Source organism: Hylaeus volcanicus, chromosome 1 (genome assembly GCF_026283585.1).
Source record: "Hylaeus volcanicus isolate JK05 chromosome 1, UHH_iyHylVolc1.0_haploid, whole genome shotgun sequence".
NCBI lineage: Eukaryota > Metazoa > Arthropoda > Insecta > Hymenoptera > Colletidae > Hylaeus > Hylaeus volcanicus.
In genome coordinates, this window is record NC_071976.1 from 2,750,670 (window position 1) to 2,772,293 (window position 21,624).

Sequence of the window (21,624 nt, forward strand, 5' to 3'; positions counted from 1 at the left end):
AGTCCTTCCTTCTTCTAACTCTCATTCAACTCCCAAAAAACCTAGCTTTCCCAGCTCTTTAAAAATTACCCAGCAAACTCTCCAGCACCCCTAACGTTCTCCTCCACCCCTGTTCCAGGAATTAGCGTCGTCCTCTGGAAGCAGAAGGTCTGGTACGCGAGCCAACCAGCAAAAACCTGGGCGAAGTTTATTGAATGAAAATGCCTGCTACGTTTTTGCCCTCGTCAGCATCTCTCGCGGACCGAATGAAACAATGGCCATTATGTGGAACACTCGCGTGTCCATATACATATATGCATGGCCAAGAGCGCGTGTATTACTCGTTTTTAAATTTACACACACACACACTCGACCTGCGTCGAGCGTGCGAGGGACGGTGTTACAGTCACGCACACGTCCACGCAGGTTTCGCGCGTGGATGTGAACCAGCTGACGCGCAAGAGGGTGGGGTGGGTGGTTGTGGTGGTGGCGTGCACACGGGAGACAGCTGTTCGTACTATTATACCTGGCACGGTCGCATTATGCCTTAAGGACAATCGTGGGAATTCCATTAAGTGGCCTTGAATGGTTCATTCATGTCGATCAACTCTTTTCCTAACGGGGTTGACAGATCAATCGGGCCCTGGGCACGAGCGACCCACGGGATTTCTCCCGCTGGGTTTCCCCTCGCTGGCTGCTCGTCCAACGACGAAACAGAGACGCCAGAGTCAATTACCTCTCGTGCACGCCGTACGAATCGATCTCTCGTTCTTGCCCAGGCCGCTCGTTGCCCCGGTATCGAACGGAATCGAACGAAAGGTATTCCATCCGCATCGTTTAAAGTCCTTTTCGTCTCTTTCGTCTCTCGCGGATCGACTTCCGACGGTGTCGATCCCGGGGAGAATAATTGACTTTTGCTTAATCAGAATATCGTTCAACTCGATCTCCCTCTCGTTCCCCTTTGCCCCATTTCGCGATATAATTGGTTGCGTTCTGATACCGAGGACACTCGGAACGTCCTGGAGGTTCGAAGAGGGCAAGCTACGAGACTCAACGAAGGAGCAAGGCAGGCCTTGATACTTTTAGATAGGACTGAATTTTGTCAGCCTGCAGAATCGTTCGATATCAACCTAAAAGTATGAAGCTTTTTTTATTTTGAGTGGGGGAGGGTGCTAAGTGAACTACTGGTTATAAGGTGTTGGCCACTGTGTGACTGAAAAGAGGAAGAAAATTGTGTCAACACGTTCACAGAGGCTTTTCAGCAAGGAAGATAAACAGTATCTTAACTGGAGTCGATTCAAATGCAAACTGATAACATACGCATCACTTTGACGCACAGATTGCTAGATAATACACCGTCGAGCTGACTTATCTCGGTAGAACGAGTACTGTTATTGTTTAGTGTTAACACAAAGAAAGCGATAACAGTACCTTGTATCTCTAACCTTGCAGTTTAGCAAAACTCTACCTCGGGCAAAATGTGCTCGCAACTTGGAAAGCGATTGTTTCCTGACAAAGTGTTTCTTTCACCCTCGGAGTGAGTAGAGTGAAGACCAAAAACAAACACCGCCATGCACGTTAATTGCTACATTAATACTGAGAGCGATTTATCAACTTCTCGACCATGCATATATCGTTTCATTTTTTCATGCATTCATTAATTATACTCTCATATCCTACACGCGTTATTTGCACATTTTGAACAAACATCCTCGGTCTACTTATCACCCATTATCGATCATCAACCTCAGCCTCACCTCGTCCTTTCTATATTTCTTCAAAAATGTGAACACGGATTGTTGTCACCCGTGGCGACAAGCCATCGCGTTCCAGCAAAGCGATGAACGCGATTTTATTGCACGCATGAACGCGACCGGATGCGCGCCGATTTAACCGTTAACCGCGTGCATATAAACGAGACTAATGATTAATAAATCGTTTTTGAATTTATAGGATGCTGGATAATTATGACAGGGGTGAGGTGACACCACCACCAGTGAGCAGTTATGGCGGTTCCCCTGGACTCTTGGCACTTCATTCCTCGCTTTATGCGACACCCACGTCGAGGACCTACGACATCGAGTCGAATATCGACGGAAATGACAGTTCCATGCCCATCGATACCCAAATCATTTCGGTACGTGTTCGCGCGATCGTTGTTTCAATAGAGCCGCATATTTCTCGAACGTTGAACTTAACGTTCGACACCTACACGTTCCGCGTTTCTCGCGTCGTCCGTGAAAATTTGGATAATAAAGGAACCAACCCCTCGGAATAAGAACATTTCTGAAACTCGCTCTTTCGCGCGAGTCTTGGTAAAAATCAAATTTGGTGAATTAATTTATCCAGGAAAAGATAGTGTTATCTATACTTTCGAGCACACCCCGTATACTCATCGTTCCCACGAAGTCGTAATTATCGCGCGATAAATTATTTCCATGGATCGCACGCGCATTATTCATTTTATTATATTACAATACGGAGTCCGTCGGCCGCGGAACCGCAGCTTTTACTTGGCATTGTTGCTGGCGCTCCGTTCAACTACCGTTCATTAGCCGACCGATTAATATCTCTCAGTAATTACGTATTAATGGAATCGCGAGTATCGGGCGCGACTTTCACCTGTTTCGGTTAATAAGCGCGTAATTATCAGGAATAACGGAGGGTCGGTCCCTAACGAGTAGATTCGTCGCTCGATATTATTTCTGTTTATTGCTAGGTCGTTTGTTTACTTAAGATCTTTATTCCAACGAATGTACGAGAATAGAAAAGTCACGAAATATAGTGAATCGTCTTCTAACAGAGACTTTAGCAATTCTTGAAAATCGAATAAATTAAATAAACCACGAAAGTGGCGATGACTCGATGTGATTTTATTTTACTAAATTTCAACTCACGCTTCAGATCCCAGGGATGCTGAGCGGTCCAGCACAGCAACGGCTGGAGGACATGTCTTCCTGGCTGGGTTCCGGGCCATCCCTAGATTATCAACAAGGTATTTCACCGATTCCCGCGGGTGTGAAGATGTGCCATCCAGGCAGCACGGCCCAGAGGAGCCTAAAGGAGCAACGGATACGTCGTCCCATGAACGCGTTCATGGTCTGGGCAAAGGTCGAGCGCAAGAAATTGGCCGACGAGAATCCCGATCTCCACAATGCCGATCTCAGCAAGATGCTAGGTAAGTCCCTTTGTCGATGTTCTATTTTTATTAATATAAATTTAGATACTTCTGTTTATTTTCGTTTCGTCTATCTGACAATCGATGCCACTGTGCTCTGAAACGAGCACCTCTCGATCCGACAATAGAACAAGCCAAGCGCAACTGATAATGAGCGAAGAAAATAATCGATCACGGATTAGTGGGTTTCTTTATCTGGTTTCACCAACACGCGTGCCTCGTCGTTCGCAATTATACGCCATAATTGAAATCGCACGTAACGAAGTAGGTTGTTGCATATCCTCTGGTCGGAGAACCGTTGAAAATAGAAACTAAACGAGCGGAGCGTCTGAAAAATCTTTTTCTCTTGAAAAACGGGTCGCGAGACAGTTCTGGGAATAAGAAAGTCGGAAAACTCTCCTCGCGTCGGTGCAATTATTAATTTAATTACACGTCACGTGATCAACGTGAATGGAGACCCGAGTGGAGCGAAGAGGGGGTTAATCAGAGCCTCTCGAGCGAATTTTCTGCGCCGCCATTGCTTTGTTAGGATCAGCAGACTCGCTTCGAGGGGAATACTCGTTAGGATGGCGAGCAATTAGGTTATCATTGGATTTCCTTTAACGAGGAATACCAGTGCGATTAGCCTTTGAGATGATAACAAGAATCGTTGAACGAAATCAACGATACAGGCGGAAGACATTCTTAAACAAGATCCTATTTTTAGAGTTCCTAGGTGTACGTTTCCTCTTAATGGGAATCCCCTCTTAATTGGACCTCTGGAAACGCGACTTCGACTCGAGACCTTCCGGTCGTTCCCTTCCCCGTAAGCACGCAGTTTTATGCCCATCTCAGAAAATTACAATGATATCGAGTAGCGCAATTTAATACGTCGTAAATTCACCGTCGCGACTCGAAGCGTATTCGCTTCCTATACGTAGGTGCCAACGCGGTGCATTAATATTAAAAGGCATACACGCGCGATTGAATGTCAAGAGGTTGAGCCTTCCATCATCGTCGCTGGTTTCCCATTAAATTCTCGAACGTTGTTTGATCTTCTTTCGACGTTTGGCAAAATTGCCATTGTCCTTTAGGAATAGGAAAGAATTCCCTATAATAACAACGAAGCTGGCCAGTGCTATCTTTAATCCATTTTATTGAGAATCTCTCATCGATGTTGGAACATAAGTCGATAACAAAAAGAGGATCCATTCCTCTTTGTCATTTACCACTTTGTAGTCTAAAGTTTCCTTAGCCAGTTGCAAGCAAAGTTTACTCCCGCGCCATTTGTACCCCAGTCAGCTGATCGCGGCGCATCGACACGTGACCATGCATTCGTAGGTTCATCTGCTCGTATCTCGATAACAAAGCCTCGAATTGCAAAATATTACAGAACTTTTCGATTCGTATCGACGCGAAAAAACCCATTACGAATCTTTCTAAGGACAATGTCCTGCGTATCGCGCAACCACATCGATGATTTATCGCGTTGCAAGAGCTTTCCTTCTTCGTCTCGATGGATGCAGCGTGATACAACACGAGGGGATAAACCGATAGTGACGAATAGCCCTCGCAAAAGACGTCAGAGAGTGATTCGACGGGGAATCGCCCCGACGAATAGCGTGAATTCGCCTTGAACCGTAAAATGATTCACCAGCGATGTTCGAAGCCCCTCGGACAAGACGCGCCAAAATGTTGCGCGTTTAAAGGGGGGCCCTGCGTCCAGCGCTTGTACCGGTACCCAACAATCTGTCAGCATCGTGGCTGTGCCACGTTATATCGTGGGTAGGTACACCTTGAATTATCGGCAATTGGCATCCGCAACGTTACTGGCATTCGAACGAGCGTCGTGCAGAAAATTGTAAACTCTCCTCGTGCTGCAAAGCCACCTACCCGCGCCCGTTTTAGCATGGCCATTCGCGCGCGTGTTCGTACGACGGCACACGCGTCCCGGCGTCACCAGGGATTGCAAATTTACAAATTTGTTGCTAACTCGAAGAAGCGTTGTATTCGTTGGCTAGGAATCGCTGTTTGTTGCTGTCAGAACCCAAAGTGACCCAAAGTGACCCAAAGGGACCCAAATTAAAAAATCCCAAATTAGAGTCGATCGATGTTCCTGACTGGTAATTGTGTCTGAAGAATGGGACCTAAGCATGCGAGTGTCTGCGAGACAAGACAAGTTGGTTAATAGGTGATACTGTTTACGGTTGTCGCTCGGCGTCGACGCAACAAAGGTGGCGTCAAACATTCTAATGAACGTCTTTCTTCCTCCTTCCAATAGAATCCGAGAGTCCAACTTTCTTAAAACTATAACGATCCACAAGAATAATGAAAACAAACTCAATTAAATTCTTCCTCGGGGTTCGACCGTTGAAGCAACAAAAAATACCCGTTTACAAGGTTCGAAGCCGATCTAAAAAAATTTCCACGTCGATAGAGCCAGTTTTTCCGGCGCGCGCGCGCGTAAATCAGCAGCCAGCGTAGCGCGACGCTTATCGCCGCGGAGTCAAGGAAAAACTCGCGTTGCTCGTGGTTTATCGATCGAACATTAGGCGATCGACGCCGCGATGTTATTGGCATGACGCGGCTCCGATTACTATGCGCGTCGAGACTTTGCCGCCCCCACTTTTCCTCGTCTTTTTTTCCAGACATCCTACATATTCATGGGCGCGTGCTGTGTGTCGATCCGTCCGTCTGTCCGTCCGTTCGTCCATCCGTTAGCCCATCCGTACCCCAGCACGGGGCCGTGGTTTGCGCGAGCGAGCCTGTTTTATGTCCGAGTTATGCGCGTGAACGTGCACCACACAATCCCACACCGACAGGCCTATGCGGGTGTACGTTTATATACATGTGTATCCCTGGCGAGAGAGGATACACGAGCACGCGTTCACCTACCGCCGGGCCCTACGCTGCGCCGTGTTTTCTTCTGTAGTTGGCGAGAACGAGGCGATACAGGGACGACTCTTTGGTCCGTACGTACACACGTCCATGGCCGATGTGTGGGCATTATATCCGGTGAAACGCGTGCCCGCGCATCTTTATTAATCGTTCCCTAACCGTTAGCCCCTCTTTGGCGCTCGTTTGTCAACAGTGGAAATCGACGCGAGCCAGGGATCCCCCCAAAAAACTGGGAACAGTTCGGATCTAGCAACTCGCGAGACCTTTAAACAACGAAACTTTATGCACTTTGACAATTAACGTTACAGAGACCGAGATCCTTCCTCAGCCCAGATTGATCACCGACCCAAGCAACACGCGTTCCTACGCGTCGCGATACCTCGTGCGCGTTCCATTCGAGCCATAATCTGCAATAGCGGTGCAATACCGGACACAACGTCACAAATCAACGGGTTAAACACGTGACGTGCGCCAGCAACAATTCCGTGGGTACTTAAGAGGAAAATTTCTCAGCTTTCCTCCGCGACACAATCTCGCCTCGGAAGTGAAATTGCTGTCGCTCGGACGGGTTTCGCGGTGCAACAACGATCTCTAAAGTTTGAGCGTTCTTTGTTATAAATTGCCAGTTCCTGGCCAAGGTAATCTAATCGGTCGGGGCAAGAGAGAACCCGAGAGTTTTACGCGTATCCCCCGACGCGGTCGAATGCTTGGTACCTGAGTCAACGAAGATCTACTTTCATCGGTGGTTGCGAAATTGTTCGGCTACGTAGGTGTATTCGCGGGAGGAAGCGTGTTCGATTGTACGTAACCTCCACTCCCATCGATGCTCTTTACTCCGCCATCAATCTCGTCCGCTGGTTATGACGAACGCGGCGACCCGGGTACACCTCTCTCGTCCATTATCGACGGATCTTGCCACGCTCTCGTAAATACAGTGTATTCGCCGAGCAGTTGTCGCGCGGTTATCCTCGTCGTTTGTTTATTTATTTAACGGGTGGACACTCCTTGCTGTAATGATATATAGACTGCTCGTGCCATGGGATGTTCGCGAGATATGCAAAACGCGTATTATTCCTCCTCCCTGTTGGCCAAAGCTGTTGCGTTTGCCGCGTTGTTTACTTGAGTTCGTAGAGATCTTCGTGTCTTGTTTAGGGAATGGTCCAATGTTTGCTTGTGTTTGTATAGATTTCATGTCTTATTTAAGGAAGTCCAACGCCGGTACGTTTGCTGCGCCAAGTAGTCGAATCTTCACTCGACTCTGCACGTCTCGTTCAAGGAATTATATTAGGATTTCATCCTCCACGCGCGGGAATCCGAAAAATCCCTCGCGAGACGCTGGCCCAGGTAGAATCCCCGCGATCGGCAGATCTTGAAAGAGATACGGCTCCCTCCGGTGAGCTCCGTAATTCAGGAATCGGTTCACGTCGGCCATAAATTTCGGGCCTGTGTGCTGCGAGCGTCGATCTTCGTTAATTCTCTCGTTAATCAGTCATGGGAAGGATCCTGTACCCCTTCGGTCCTAACTTCTGCAGGGTGATGGAGTGCACGTCTCTGCTGTTATATTTAAATCGTCCGGTGACTTCGTGCAGCGATATTCACCGTTCTCCACGCAGCAAATGGGAATCCCGTGCACCGTTCCTCGAATGCGCGTTGAATTCACTGGACAGGTGCGTTCGTTATCCCATCTAACGTCCTAAATTCGTCGCAGAGGTCTTCCCTCGTTATCCGTCGATCGGGCGTCGAGCAGCGAAGGAGAACCACGGCTTGTCCCTCGGAGACGGCGTCGTTTATACGGGCCCGCGCGACGCCACTGTCGCAAGACCACCTACGACAAATGTGGCAGCCTGCAAATAATACCGGGCGTGTTGTACCACCAACGACAGGAGAGATAGAGGCCTCTAACTGCCAGCACGGTATCGTGGTTTAGTGCCTCTGATTACCTCTGCGCCCTTCCCCTCCTACCACCCCGTCCGGCTCCTCCCCCGCGATGTCGAAGCGAGCCGCGTGCGCCGGAGCGAGCGAGCGCGAGGACGACGAGCACCGCGAAACCTCCGGTGTCCCGCGTTCCCTCGCACAAAACCGAGGGTACCGCCTGCCGAACGCGCGAGATTCGCGGTCTGGATAGGGCTCTAAACGACGGATCAGGACGTACAGTATCTCACAATAATGGCGCACGGTGGAAGGCCTCCCGATAAGGTCGGCCTCGTTGCTAGATTTAAGGGACGACGCGGAGCGGGCCCGTAGCGAACGCTACGTACGGCGATTGAGAATTATTGGTTCGTGTACGTAGCCGCGCGGTTGGCGCACCGCCGCAACACACGGGACCAAGCGTCGTTGGGGCAACGTCGTTATTGCGCGATGCCGCGCGTATACGTGCACGGGTACGTTCTGTGAATCACGGGGCGTCGTTGCACCAACGGACGAAAAATCGCCGGACAAAAGGCGTTCGCTTGTCCCGGTTGCTCGTTACACCCGGGGCGAACGATCGGTTTTGATAACCGCGCCACGGTGGGCGTTGATGGTCCTTAATCGTCGGGAAACGGGATACCCCGTGATTGTTATTGGGTTGTTTAAGTCGGAGATTGACAGAGAGAAGCGGGGAATACTCGGAGGGGTCTTACGCAATTTGAGGGTTGAAGGAATCGTCAGGGGTCGTCGCTCCCTTATATAATAATAATAGATGGACCGCTAATCCTCGGACGTTTGCTCTTCCAATACCTTCTCAACGTAGTAATAACGAACGTAAAATTCGGTGGACGAGTGGGAGTCGAAATGGCAATCCGATAGACGGAGCATGAATCGTCGCCAGAGGCTGGGCTAGGCCAGCTTTCGCTCGATGCGTCGTTTCCGTGGCCTGGAGAATAGATGGTAGCGGACGAATCGTCGGACAAATGGAAAGGATGATAGACGATAGATCACGAGCGAGGCATCCTCCGCGCGGCGTAACGATAACGATCTCGCGGCAATAATTATCGGGGGAATCCCGCGCGAGATGACCTTTGGCGGCGGCCACTTGCGAAATAGACTGTAACGAAAAGTTTGCGCCGCGGCGATTGAAATTAACGTACGCGCCGGCCGGTGCGTACGAATCGCTTGAACTCCGAGGGAAAGGCCTACTTTTCGCCTATGTGTACGAAGTACGTGTCAGGTACACTGTTGCACACCTCTTTCTCCGATACCATCCTCCTCCACCTCGTCTCCGTCGGCTGGCTCTCGAACAATAGCACCTCGGCTACACGGTGGATGAACTTCTGAGGCTGGAATCGGGCTCTGCCCACTCTGTGAATTTCGTTTCCGTAAAAATGGCCGTAGAGAAAAGAGGTCGGCCCGATCTAAACGGCAACCTACATCCTGCCGAGGTAAACGTACCCAAAGTACAGCCCACGATAATGCATCGCCCGCTCTCCCGGTATTGCTTAAAAATAGAATGCAAATAAGCGCTTTTCAGCGGGCAACGTTAAGCTGCGCGGACCGTACCGCGGCGAAATGTCAAACGTGAATTTATTCGTATCGCGGGGACCGATAAGGCCCGAATAAGGTTAGAAATTTCAGCGGCGGAGCGCACCTGCGCTCGCAGCGACCCAAAGTGGGTTCCCCGTGAACGCGCGAGACGGAGTAATGTTCGAGAGTTTTTGGAGAACAAAGCGCGCGACGTATCCATCTCAAATATTTTGTGTTACTTGATGGACTCGCGAAAGTAGCACGTCAATTTTTTCGTACAACTTGCTCTAATATTAAACGACTTATTAATTATACTCCCGAAGGACCTGCAGCGGTCACCATAATCTAGCTAGGGGTTAATCGAATTCTTTTCTCGAGCAGTTGTTAAGTGCTTGGTCGATTTCCGCGACCGACGTCTCAGACCTCTCCTTCGCGCACCTGTATCGCGCGTCCTAGTTCGGTATCGGCAAATGTGAATTATTATCGGCGTCGAATCGCTTCGCTACCAGTGCTCGTCGACCGGTATCAGGTGTTGGTCCGTTCTCGAGCCGCCATTTTCGAATAAATACATTCTCGCTCGGGCACGATTCTCGGCCACTTACCTCGTCGTAAACAATACCGGGGAGCAACGTCTAGGTACAACTTAATCGCACCGCAATAGAAGAGGACCGTGGGGGATGCCGAGCGAGGATGCGAAGGATAAGATTACAGACGAAGAAGAGATTTTTGTAGGGCCCTGGAAGACTGATCTTGAGGAGGATGGGGTAAAGAAATTGAAGCATAACATGTTACTATATCTAAAACTGTGTCCCAGGTTCATCTTGCTCCAGTATGCTCTACACGTTAGAGACCCTTAGTCTACAACAACGTGTGGTGACACGTGATAAGTAATTCGACTTAAACATGAAAAACACGTGTACAAGGGACTTTGTACCTAACTATACATTATATTACTACCTAAGTATCAAGGGGTTAACTTTCTAAGCCTCCTACCACAGACCACTGAACCTCCAAAGCTCACGGCTCGATCCACCTCTGGCACTCATCATGTTTAGCATAATGCAAAAGTTTGTCTCCAACTGTTCGAATCGGAACATTATTCGGCCTCGTCATTCTCTCCTCTCTCATCGCCTGAGGATTCACCCTGCGAACAGGCTCGTTCTGCTCGTTTTCTGGCGGCGTTGCTCGATTAACCCAAGACAAGATCGGGCTCTGGTACGATCACGAAACTCATTTGTTCCTTTATATCGCGTCTGCACACTCGGCCTCCGCCGTGCATTACTTACGTCCGTTTAGATCCTACCTGCTGAACCTTGTTTCGTCTATCTGCGCTTAGGATCTCGCTGGGAATGCCGCGATTATGCGTTCCGTGGAAACTGTTATTGACAGGGACGATCGGGTTGGACGTTGCCCGTCCGAATTTCGCGCGTCCCTGCTTGTCCTGAAACGTTGCAATTTGGGACCTCGATGGCGTGGGTGATCCATTGAAGTCGCCGACTCGAGGTCGATGCGCTTCGAGGCGGTATCGATTCACAGCGAGGATGGTACAGTTGCGGGGAAGAAGGCTGAGAGGCTTTTCGTCGAGCCGAACGCGTGGTGCATCCTTACGCTTTCCATTTATTTATTCTGGGATCTCTACTTGTGAGAGATTTCTGATTTTTCCTGAGTAAAAATTCTAGCGTCTCCCGAAGCTACTAAATACTCCAACGTCGCAAGAATCTGCTTCGCATGCCTTTGTACCAGCGAAGTAGAACCCCCTTTTAGTTGTACAAATTAGGCTGCTCGAAGCCATTTCCAGCGGAGGGAGTCGCGATATTCCGGTGGTCGACGGTATCGAGGGTTAAATCTCAACTGGGTACCGTTTTCGTCAAGCCACCACGAGTCCCCCTGCAGATAATACCGACAAAGTCCCTATCAGGGGCATTACGCACAACCATTGCAGTCGAGGACGCGCCTGGTGCCTGCTAGGCGAACGTAACGAACCCTCAGACAAGATCAGGACCAATAATTGCGCGCGCACATACAAAATGAGAATCGAAGTGGGGATCGACGGAACAGGGCCCCGACGGATCGACGTACGATCCAAGATCGCACAAAACGACGCCTAAACGCGGACAGGACGGACTGGAATCGATCTAGGATTTCTTCTTTTCAAACAGTTAAAAGCAAACATGTCGCTAAATAATCGCGACACATTTTCTGAGTGGTTTAGTTCGACGTTGATTAGGTGTTCGTTAAGGGAGGCTACTTGGTTTGCTAGTGGAACAGTGTATTAAGTGGAATAAACAAGTGTAAGGAAACTGTATGTATGCTTTTAATAATAGCAGCAATAAGGTTGCACAATACCTGCAACTTAATTCTGACGCTTTCTAATTTTACTTTATAATGGAATGATAAATAATACTCCGTGAGTTGAAAATGGTGAATGAGCTTGACGTTTGACACGAATATTTATGGACGTATCTGATATATGGTTCATCGAAAATGCACTTCCTTTACCTAAGTGTGTCATCAAGTTGGGTTCGTCGGTTAGTCTTCACTCTTCGCTACTTTTCTATAGGTCTGTGCATTGTCTTCTTCAGCGTTGAGGCTGTACAGTGCAAGCATTAGGAGAGGGATTTTTGTGGTCTTCCCTGGATTATACTGTTTAAAGATTAGACATCGACGGTATCTTACGAACGTTTCCCTTTAAAACAACCATGCATTGAAATCACTATCCTCGTTCACGGCGAGGCGAATGGCGGCAGACCTGGGATTTAACGTTTCCGTACCCTTCGATAGAGATTTGGAACGCACGATTTTTAAGAGAATTCACGCCCACCACGGGTCAAAAAGTAGAGAACCCTCTACAACAACTCTTACTCCTCCAAACCGTACCTATAAACTCCACGTATCTCGAAATTCTGACACCCTCTGCGCTACTTTGAGTCCAGCTTCAGATCCATCATGGAACTACCTCGAAGAAACGATAGGTCTCCAGAAGAAGGTGACTTTTCGTGTCACGAGACACGCGCACCAAGATGAAGCGTCGTGTGCGTGCAGAGTACACAAGACCAACACCGACGGTGAGCCGAGGAACCGACGGGTTGGCTAAGCTAAAGCAATAATAAGCCATAAGCGCAGTCTCTGCATAGAATGCCGGGTAATGAGGTGGAGTCGAGAGCGGAGTCTGGCCGCACCCTTACCTTACCTTACCTTCCGACGACGCTGCACTCGCGGCCGACCCACCTATCCACGGACGACGAGCACCGGGGACAGGGGGGAGCAACGTGTACGACGAAGACGACCACGAAGATTGCAACATCCTCCGTGTGGATTTACCTCGAGAGAGAAATAAATTATTATATTTATGAAAATACACTACACGCGAACCGAAGGCAGCGGGGATCGCGTTCCTTACGGAGGTGGGACCCCTCGAGCGCCGACGAGTCCGACTTTTGTCCCTCCTGATCGCTGGGCCGCATTGCACCACGCCTGTACAGCTCAGATCAGAAGTGACGGGTGCGATCGAGCCGTTCAAACGAAAGTTTCCGGCTGGGCTCGACTCGACCGGGCCCCGACGATTTTGTTAGGGTTTAGCCCGAGATTAACACGTTCCAGTCTGTCGGGCCCCAACGACTGCGCAAGCTGCGCGCCAGGGGCCCTTTTTCCGTCTCTTTACCAGCTATGGATTGTAAACCAATGGGACACTCTTCATTCGCGACAACTGCATTTCAACTATTCAGTTTTTATAGAATTTGAGTTTTTTTAAATGGGCCTTGCAACCTAGCTCTCTTTTTTTGTATCAGTCACGATATCCAATAGATTTCGCCTTCCAAAGGGAATTTCAGAGTACATTTCTTTATGTTAGAAGTCTACTCAAAATGGAGCAGAGCTGATATAAATTCGTAATGGAGTAAGGTATTCCACGATTTCTAGACGAGGATTTACCGCAGTGGCCCTCGAAGAGGTTAAAGCGATACTAAAATCTCGACTCGACAAACCGCTTTATCGCTCGGTAGGGCGTCCCAGATCAGGACCAGAATCCTCCGGTCGGAAGATAAATCGCGCAAACGATCGGTGGCTTTTAATGAAAACCCATTGTTTTGTTTCGTTAAAATTCTTGAGCGCGACGAAGCAAACGTCTCGTGGACGCTTCGTTACTCGAACCAGTAATATCTCCTTTTTATCTGAAACCACCCGGAGTGGACGGCATTGTATTACGTGACAGAATTTTATTGGCCAGCTGGAAATAGGTTTCTCCGTAGTTTCTTGCCGCGGCGCGTTAGAGAAATTGACGTACGCGCGTCGCCTTCCACTGTGAATTCCCAAGCAGATTGCTCGGAAAGTATACAAACAACGTACTACGCGCTCGCGTACGTTACGCACAAACCCCGTGACTGAAGTGTTTCCATCGTGCAAAGGGTAGTTTTACACTTTTCTTAAATCAACCACATCTTCTGGCATCAGTCACTCTCTTCTCTTGGAAATTGAAAATCTTGCATTCGAGCAATTCATTCTCACATTCTATACGTTCGAGTACTCGTGTGTCTTGTTCCAAGGCTTGTCGCGATTATTTCGTCTCGAGTACTCGAAGAACGCCGGAGTTTCGTCTCTTTGAGGGGTCCGTGGTGCAACGTCGTTCCACAGCAAGAGGACGTGGGTACATGCATAACGCAGCACGACAATTGCAGCTTCATACCGCGATATTTCTCACTTCGAGACGTCCAAGGTAACGCAGCCGGCGGCGATGAATGATTTTCCAGGAAGAGATTCATCGCTGCGCCCACGGCGCAATTAGGCGCGTTTCAAAAGTTATGTTTATCGTTTATGGTTTTTCGTTGTGTAATTCCCGGCTACGAGGGGCCAATTTTCATCGCGATTGCGCGTAATCGATCTGATATTCTGAAAATCCAATGCAACGTTCTGCATCGAACGTTCACGCCTTGGAGAATTCGTTCTTTGGGTTAAGAATGGTTGAAGAGTTTGAAGAATATGCAAATAATGCGAGGAATACAATAGTTGGAAGTCGATCTACTAAGACAACAACTTTCTAGAACATCAAATTCGTCAGCTTCTAGCGTTAATCCACCGACTTCCGAGCGCTCGAAACCATCGCGGAAATAGGCTCGGCGACCGGATCGCTCGAGAAACCGACAATTATCGTCGATCAGCTTCGCAGACGGATTCTCCGGTTTGGTTTCCTCGTGTCGCGGTGGTTTCTCAGCGTCAAAGGAATCCCAGCGTCCGGTCGCCGTCATTCATGAGTTACCACGAACTCGATTACGGCTACCGAACGAAGTCAAACGCATCAGATAATCCATTAAGATCAGGAGAGCTCGAGGAGAGCTGCTGGCTGATCGCAGGGGACAGATTACTTTTCCGTCGGGCGAAACCCGGGAGCCACGAATCCGCTCGACGGAGATTGTCGAGGGGCCCAACACGAGGGTCCCCTCGCTTTGTCCACGTGCCCCAGCACGTACACACACGACTCTGTATGCGGGAACCACTCCACATGACGATGGTTGACGATGGTTGACGATGATTTTACGGTTGGGAGAGAGATTACTCATTTTTTTGGAGCATTTTCGAGAGCGGAAAGTTAATTGGACGTTAAAACGTATTTCAGGTTCTCATGAGATTATTGGTTATAGATTACGTAACTTTGGCATTGTTGTAACGGAGTAGTTTGTTATGCTGTGTGAAGCAGAATAATTGTGAGTTTGATTACACATTGTTGGAGGACCATTGTTTTGACGTATTGAAAGAGAAAAGTGAATGAACGTCTTCTTCGGGAACTCATTTCAGGGAAATGAACTTTTCCTTTTAGCGCAGTGTTAAGAACGAGTTCGTTTGTGCCGAAGTAGTTCCGGTAATCTGCAAAACTAACGCGTAACGTTTATTTCTCCCATCTCTATCGCACGCAACGTTAAAATTCGATACAACGAAAGGCGGGCGTGTGTCACCCGGTCGTTAAAGATGCGCCCAAGATCTATAAATATCCTCTTCACGATTTCGTCCGGGGCGTGCGTTTGAAATTGGCCACCGTGCTGGCCCGCGCCCTTTGTCCACGTGCCCGAGCAGCACGCGTGCACGCAGCGAAACGTTCCCAATGCAACATCAGAGACACGTCAGGGAGTTCGTATTCTCGGCCAGCCTTCGGCGTTACGAATCGTAACTTACCAGTCTCATGTCCGTCTAATGTCTTTGTCCCGAAAAGTAACTGTCAAAGTTGATACACGCGCGTGTCGCCGTCATCGTCGTCATTGCGCGCGACGTGCGTGCGCATTATGACGACCTCGTGCGTGCAACCCCTCCCAGGGCTCGTGTGGGTGCGCCAGCCGATGGTACCTGCACGGAACAGGGCACGCGTGAGCGTGCTCCGAGCACCAAGGAAGGACAAAATTATTCGAGAAGACGCGAGAGAACGAAAGACAGACGGGGAGAAAGGCCAGACGGACGCCAAAGGGAGAGGAAATTACAGACACTCCAGAGAGAACGAGAGAATGCGAGTATTCTACTGAAAATGAGAGTCCTTTGAGAGACGTGATAGATCGGAGCGTACTTGATTCGGTGGATGGACTCAGGAAGGAGTTGGAGCAGACCAGTGCTCCGAAATGTGAGATTATATTTCCAACAGCTGATACGTGGAGATATACCAACTGATAAATGCCTTTATCGGCGCCTATGGTTCATTTGACATTTGACCACTGCTCCGAAACGTGAGATGATACTTGAAACAGCTGATGCTTTGTACACTACGCCAACTGGTCAATGCTTTCATCGATGCCTACTCCATTTGATACGATTGGGTCATGCAGTATAGGCTCAGGATATGTCCATGCTAACCTGTCCGCTATGACACCCTTTTGGAAAATCCTTTATCTCCACCTGGAGAGTAGAACCATTTAGCTTCTAGAGTTCTCACCTGCACCACTTTTAAAACCAACCTCGAATACACCGACGAGAGAGTGCAAGTTGACTCGAAGTCCCAACGCTCGATTTGAATTCTGAACGAAAGGAGCGAAACCGAAGGAAGAACGAGCGTGCACGCGTCGATTCCTGAACGAATGTGCGTTCGTTGCGCGCACGTGTTGCATCGTCTGTGAGGCCATGTGCAGAGGTCTCACAACGACGAGCAAACACCGACACGACAGGACACGGGGCACAACACACGACGCCAACGGAGATGAGATACATCACGAGACGGGAGACGTATTATTAATGGTGACAGTGGGCGACCCAGGTTGGGCGGGGTGCACGATGCGGTCCCACCGATCCGTGGGCCCCGCTTTCGACCTCTTCCTCGCCGACTTATCCGTTCTCTCTGCGTTCCCTTCGTTCTCCGCTGCCTATATTAACTATTATGCCACGCTGCCACGACCTATCGAGAGTGAACGAACGGATTTTCTGCCTCGTAATGCCCAATTCCAATTCCTAATACAACCTGATCTATACCTCGATAGATAGACTGTGTATCGGCTCCAAATTTTGGAAATGTAACACATTTGCATCGATCACTTTTAAAATGCTCCTTGAAGGTATCTTGTGTAGTTTACATCACTAAAGAAAATCGAATATTACGAGTCTCGTCATGTTGTGCAAAATAATTGACTGAATGTGTTATAATATGTACCCCTTGAAGCTGTGGGTCTACCCTACAAAAACTGCAAAGAGTTGATGTATAATGAACTACAAAAAAAAAAGTCAAGTTTTCGTAATAAGAACGAATCATCCGAGAGATCCAAACGGGTTAACCCTTTCAACTCTGATTAATGATTTGATTTTGCCGCCAGGGTGAATTTAGACGAATACTACTTCCTTTAGATTCCGACTAGGGGTCGTATTCTTCAGCGTTAATCGGTCGCGTAAATTGTTTCCTAAACGATGCCCGATGGGCGCTCGCGAGGGGGTGGAAACCGCGAGAAGCATTTCAGTGCCTCGCCAAGGATTTACCGCGCAATTAAAGCCCCCTGGCAGGGTGGGGACAGGGGGGGACGAACCCTGTGCGAACGGCCAACTAATTCCCGACGGTATTCTAAATGCCGTGCGAGAAGTTTCTCGCTCGATTCTGGAAATGTCACGTTCCAGGGACGGCACATCCGCGAGCCAAACGAAATTCCCGGAGTTCCCCGCGGTGCTCGAGCCACGGCGTATCGCGAAGCGCCGTTTAATCGGCGATCGGGTCCGTTGAATTAGCCGGGGACAGCCGGCGTGCGTAAATCACGCGCGGAATCGTTAATTAACCGCGGGGAACGGGCGAAGGGTTTCTGGAAAATGTCAGAGATCGGCGGCCACGCGCGCCACTACGCCTGACAGACGTACATACGATGACCGTAGGTTACCTGGGTTAAACACCGATGGTTTGAAGACTTTACTTTTGCTGCGAACTGACGATGAATGTTAAATAAATGTAAATCTATACAAGTCAGAACTCTTTAAGTTATTGACACTGTGATCGAGCTCAGCGGATTATGTAACACAGTGATATTTCTATCTTATATCAATGTATCATATCAATTTTGAACAAGTACCTGATGCGATACCGAAATCCTACAGGCTCCTTTGGAAAAACCTTCGCAACGTACCAAGAACGATCGGCATCGTTTAGGACCCAAGAATTAGAAAGCGCGTTATCGCGTGGTCGAATCGCAGCCGCGAAGCAAATTTCAATGAAACAGTTGGAAGGTAACCCTGATTCGCGATAATCGAAAAAGTCGGCGAACAGCGATTCCCTGCGTCGAATTAGCGAGCGATAGCCAGCAGGCGTAAATCACGCGCGGAATCGTTAATTAGGCTCGTGGAACGAGCGGAGAGTTTCTAGAAAATGTCAGCTACCGGGAGAGCCACGCGTGCCGCCGCGCTTGACAGATGCAAAAAGACGTTTAGACGCGCGCTATTCGCTCGCTGAAACGTGGAAGAGGTGGATGTTGGTTTGGTCGGGGGTTGGGAGGAGGGGAGGCAATATCGGAATCGCTCGGACGTATGTAATTTGTCGCAAGCGGTGTTAATTTATAGCGCTTCCCAGAATTCACTCGAGCGCGGCAGATTAGGCCACGTGGATAAGGGCAGCCCATTAGAGTCAGTTCAAATGAGATTTCCGAGTATGCACGGAGGCTGACCGACGTATTGTGACCCGCATGCGCTTTGCATACATTTGCGTGTCGCGTGCTTGTTTGCTGGCGTGGAAAGTGGAAGGTTTCTTTCTCTCCCGGGTGGTCGGGCCACGTTTTCCCTTTTCAGCGCTTAGAAGGTTACTTTTTGAGGTAACGCGCGCTGGATCGTTGATTACTTTCCAGTCAGATCGCGATTGACTCTTAGAGGGACCCGGCTTAAAATAAAAATAAAACTCGAGCTGCATAGAATCGCAGTCCTGTTGCTTAGGAGGTTACTTTTTGAGGTAACGCGCGCTAGATCGTTGATTACTTTCCAGTCAGATCGCGATTGACTCTTAGAGGGACCCGGCTTAAAATAAAAATAAAACTCGAGCTGCATAGAATCGCAGTCCTGTTGCTTTCTCAGTTTCAGGATTCAATATAACTGACTTCTCAAGTTGTACAAGGTACAGTCTTTGGATCAGACATCCAATTTATTAACCTAGCTAAGGTTGACAATAACGTCACTACGTTTAACGAATTTTACACAAAAGTGTTGTCGTACGTCACCAGACCAGTAGATTACTATTAAGATGCGCCGAAACTACTAATCCAGCGTGGGGCTACGCGTTCCCCATCCATCCTCGGACTGGTTTTGAGCGAAACATTGAAATTAATGAAGTCGTCTGACTAGGGCCCGGAGCAGGGTAAATTAGAGATACACGGCAACCATTAGAATACTTAACGAGGACGTCATGGTGGGAAGCAGTGCGCGGGTGTGATGATGAATCACTGCCAGCTAGCTCACCGTGGAGCGCGCCCAGGAATATTAAATTAAGTTTACTTATTGTTGGCCAAAAAGTTCCAGGCGCCGTCTCCTCCTGCTTCCTCTGCGGTTTGGTCTCCTCTTCCTCGCTTCTGCTTCCCCACCAGGATGATTTCACTCTTTCCACGAAACACACGGAAGCGAAGCAGTCTGGCCCTGACGAGGGTAGAAAGTTTGGAGGACGAGTCGAGGTGGTCTCGGCAAAGAGAGAAAAGAATTTGTGGTTTCTCTATTCTTCGCTTCTTTCTTCGGTCTTCCTGTTTCTGTCCACTCTTCTGCGACGAAAATTGTCCAAAGGTCTTCTTCTGCCTTTTATTTTAAGACACCCAGCGCACGAACTGCGTGAGAATATTAATCATAAATGCTCCAGGCGTAGAATTCGTAGACACGCTCTCACGGTTGGTTTCTTGTTCACTTTGTACAAACTAATCAGCCCCTTGTCGTCTCTCTCGGAGCCATTGTTGCAGAAAACAGCGCCAGTTACGCGTATCAACCGCTGCCGTTTTTCTCTGCGGTTCAGCTTGTACTCGATATTAGCAGGAGCAGATTCAGTCTCACCTGGCGAGGTGAAATGTGCGTTGCATAACTGGTAAGGCGGGGTCAATACGAAGCCGATCGGAAAAATAGATACGAGAGCGTACATTTCATCCAACTAAATATGTAGGTGTACTGGAATTAATAAGCCGCTCGTCGGCTTATTCGCAAACAGCGAAATGAAGAGTAAGCTCGAATAATACAACGAGCGCTGCGCCTCGGAACAGAGGCAACGGTGGGTTATTTTCATCTCGAGGACTAATAATATCGGTGTTAAAGTGATAAATCATACCGCTAAGTATAACGACAGTTGCGAGCATTATTACAAGTAATGCTTATGCAAAATGTACCTCCGATAGACGTAAAGTGTTTTCTTGGTCGAGTTTAGATACTTTACACCTGAATTTACGATCGATGAGAATGATTGATGCTCTCCATCGGTGGGTGATTTACAGAGATTTCTGATCAGATTTTCGTGTTGGTAAAGTAACGCTTTAACGAGTGAAGCGGATTTAATCAAATTGATTAGGAAGCTTGGACTGAATTTTGATAGAAAGAAAATCGAAGAGAATAGTTTGGGTAAGGCCGCTCCTGTTCGCGGTCCACCCTCTCTAAGGACCGCGAGGATTCGGCAAACAGAGTTGCTGGCGACAAAAGTCGACTTTGAGGGGGATAGAGGAACGAGTGTATTTTTTTTTCCGGTCGTCTATCTCTCGCTGTCGTTTCTTTTCTCTTATTTCCGTCCTCCCCTCTGGCGGAGTCCTTCGGGTTAGCGTCTCCTCCAGAGTTGAAATATACAAAATGAAATATGAAATAATGGTTCGTGCCTTGTGGCTGGCTGAAGGCACGGGCGCACCCATATCTACGCCCCCATGCGCTCTATGTACCTATACGGGGCCCCGTGCATGTACGGGCCGATCCCCGTGTACATATGTACGCGGCACACCGTATACATCCGCCTCGCTCAAGTTTTTCGTTCTTGTCGTGAACATCTTACGTTCGTATTAACCCTTATCCCTGCTTAATGATATTCCGGCCTACCATCCCGGGCATATTGAACGCAACTAAGGCAGATTCCAGCGCGTCTCGTCTCCACTCCGCTCGGCCAAGCCCTCCTGTAATTCGTATCTACGCTTCCCCCTTCTGACCATTTTTCTGTCTTCCATCGACCACCGACGGGCAATTAGGGGCCAGCCCCGGCTGGATGAATTAAGAGTATCGACGAACCGCGAACCTCTTATCGATCCACCGACCAACGACCGTGAATACTCCCCAGAAAATCTCTGCGTTCTATCCACCGCCACTGTGCCCACTAATCCTACCAGCAGGCTAACCTGGCGTTGTTATTCTGAGCTTAAGAAAACCCCGGTACGAGATGTCTTAAACAATGGTCAAGGCTGAACTTGATCAGAGCTTCGATTTCCTATGTTCTATCGACAACCACTGGTGACTGCAAATCCCACGCTTTGGTTAGCTTGGCGTTGTTACTCTAAGCTTCCTCGACAAGAAAATCCCAATACAAGATATCTTAAACAATGGTCAAAGCTGAAATGACCCTTGATTCGAGCTTCCTATATTTCGTATGTTCCATCGACAACTACTGGTCACTGCATTCAATGAATCTTTTGACTTGTAAAACTTACTCGCGACAGAAAATTCAGTTTATCTGTATCTCGTAAATTGCGAAATTGTGGTCATTCCGATAATTCTATAGA

General features: G+C 48.6%; 2 protein-coding genes across 4 annotated transcripts in view; one reads left to right on the forward strand and one right to left on the reverse strand.

The window, feature by feature from the left end:
• Positions 1-21,624, reverse strand: part of LOC128882197 (out at first protein) — a 59,646-nt gene that overhangs the window by 28,028 nt on the left and 9,994 nt on the right. The window lies entirely within an intron of this gene.
• LOC128882158 (putative transcription factor SOX-15) overlaps positions 1-21,624 on the forward strand; it is a 43,648-nt gene that overhangs the window by 16,370 nt on the left and 5,654 nt on the right. For all 3 annotated transcript variants that reach the window (XR_008458303.1, XR_008458305.1, XM_054133734.1), the window contains exons 3-4: positions 1,933-2,116; positions 2,884-3,157. Coding sequence is in view for 1 of the 3 variants with exons in the window: in XM_054133734.1 (XP_053989709.1) it covers positions 1,933-2,116; positions 2,884-3,157 (458 nt within the window). In the remaining 2 variants the exon portion in view is untranslated. The remainder of the gene's footprint in view (positions 1-1,932; positions 2,117-2,883; positions 3,158-21,624) is intronic.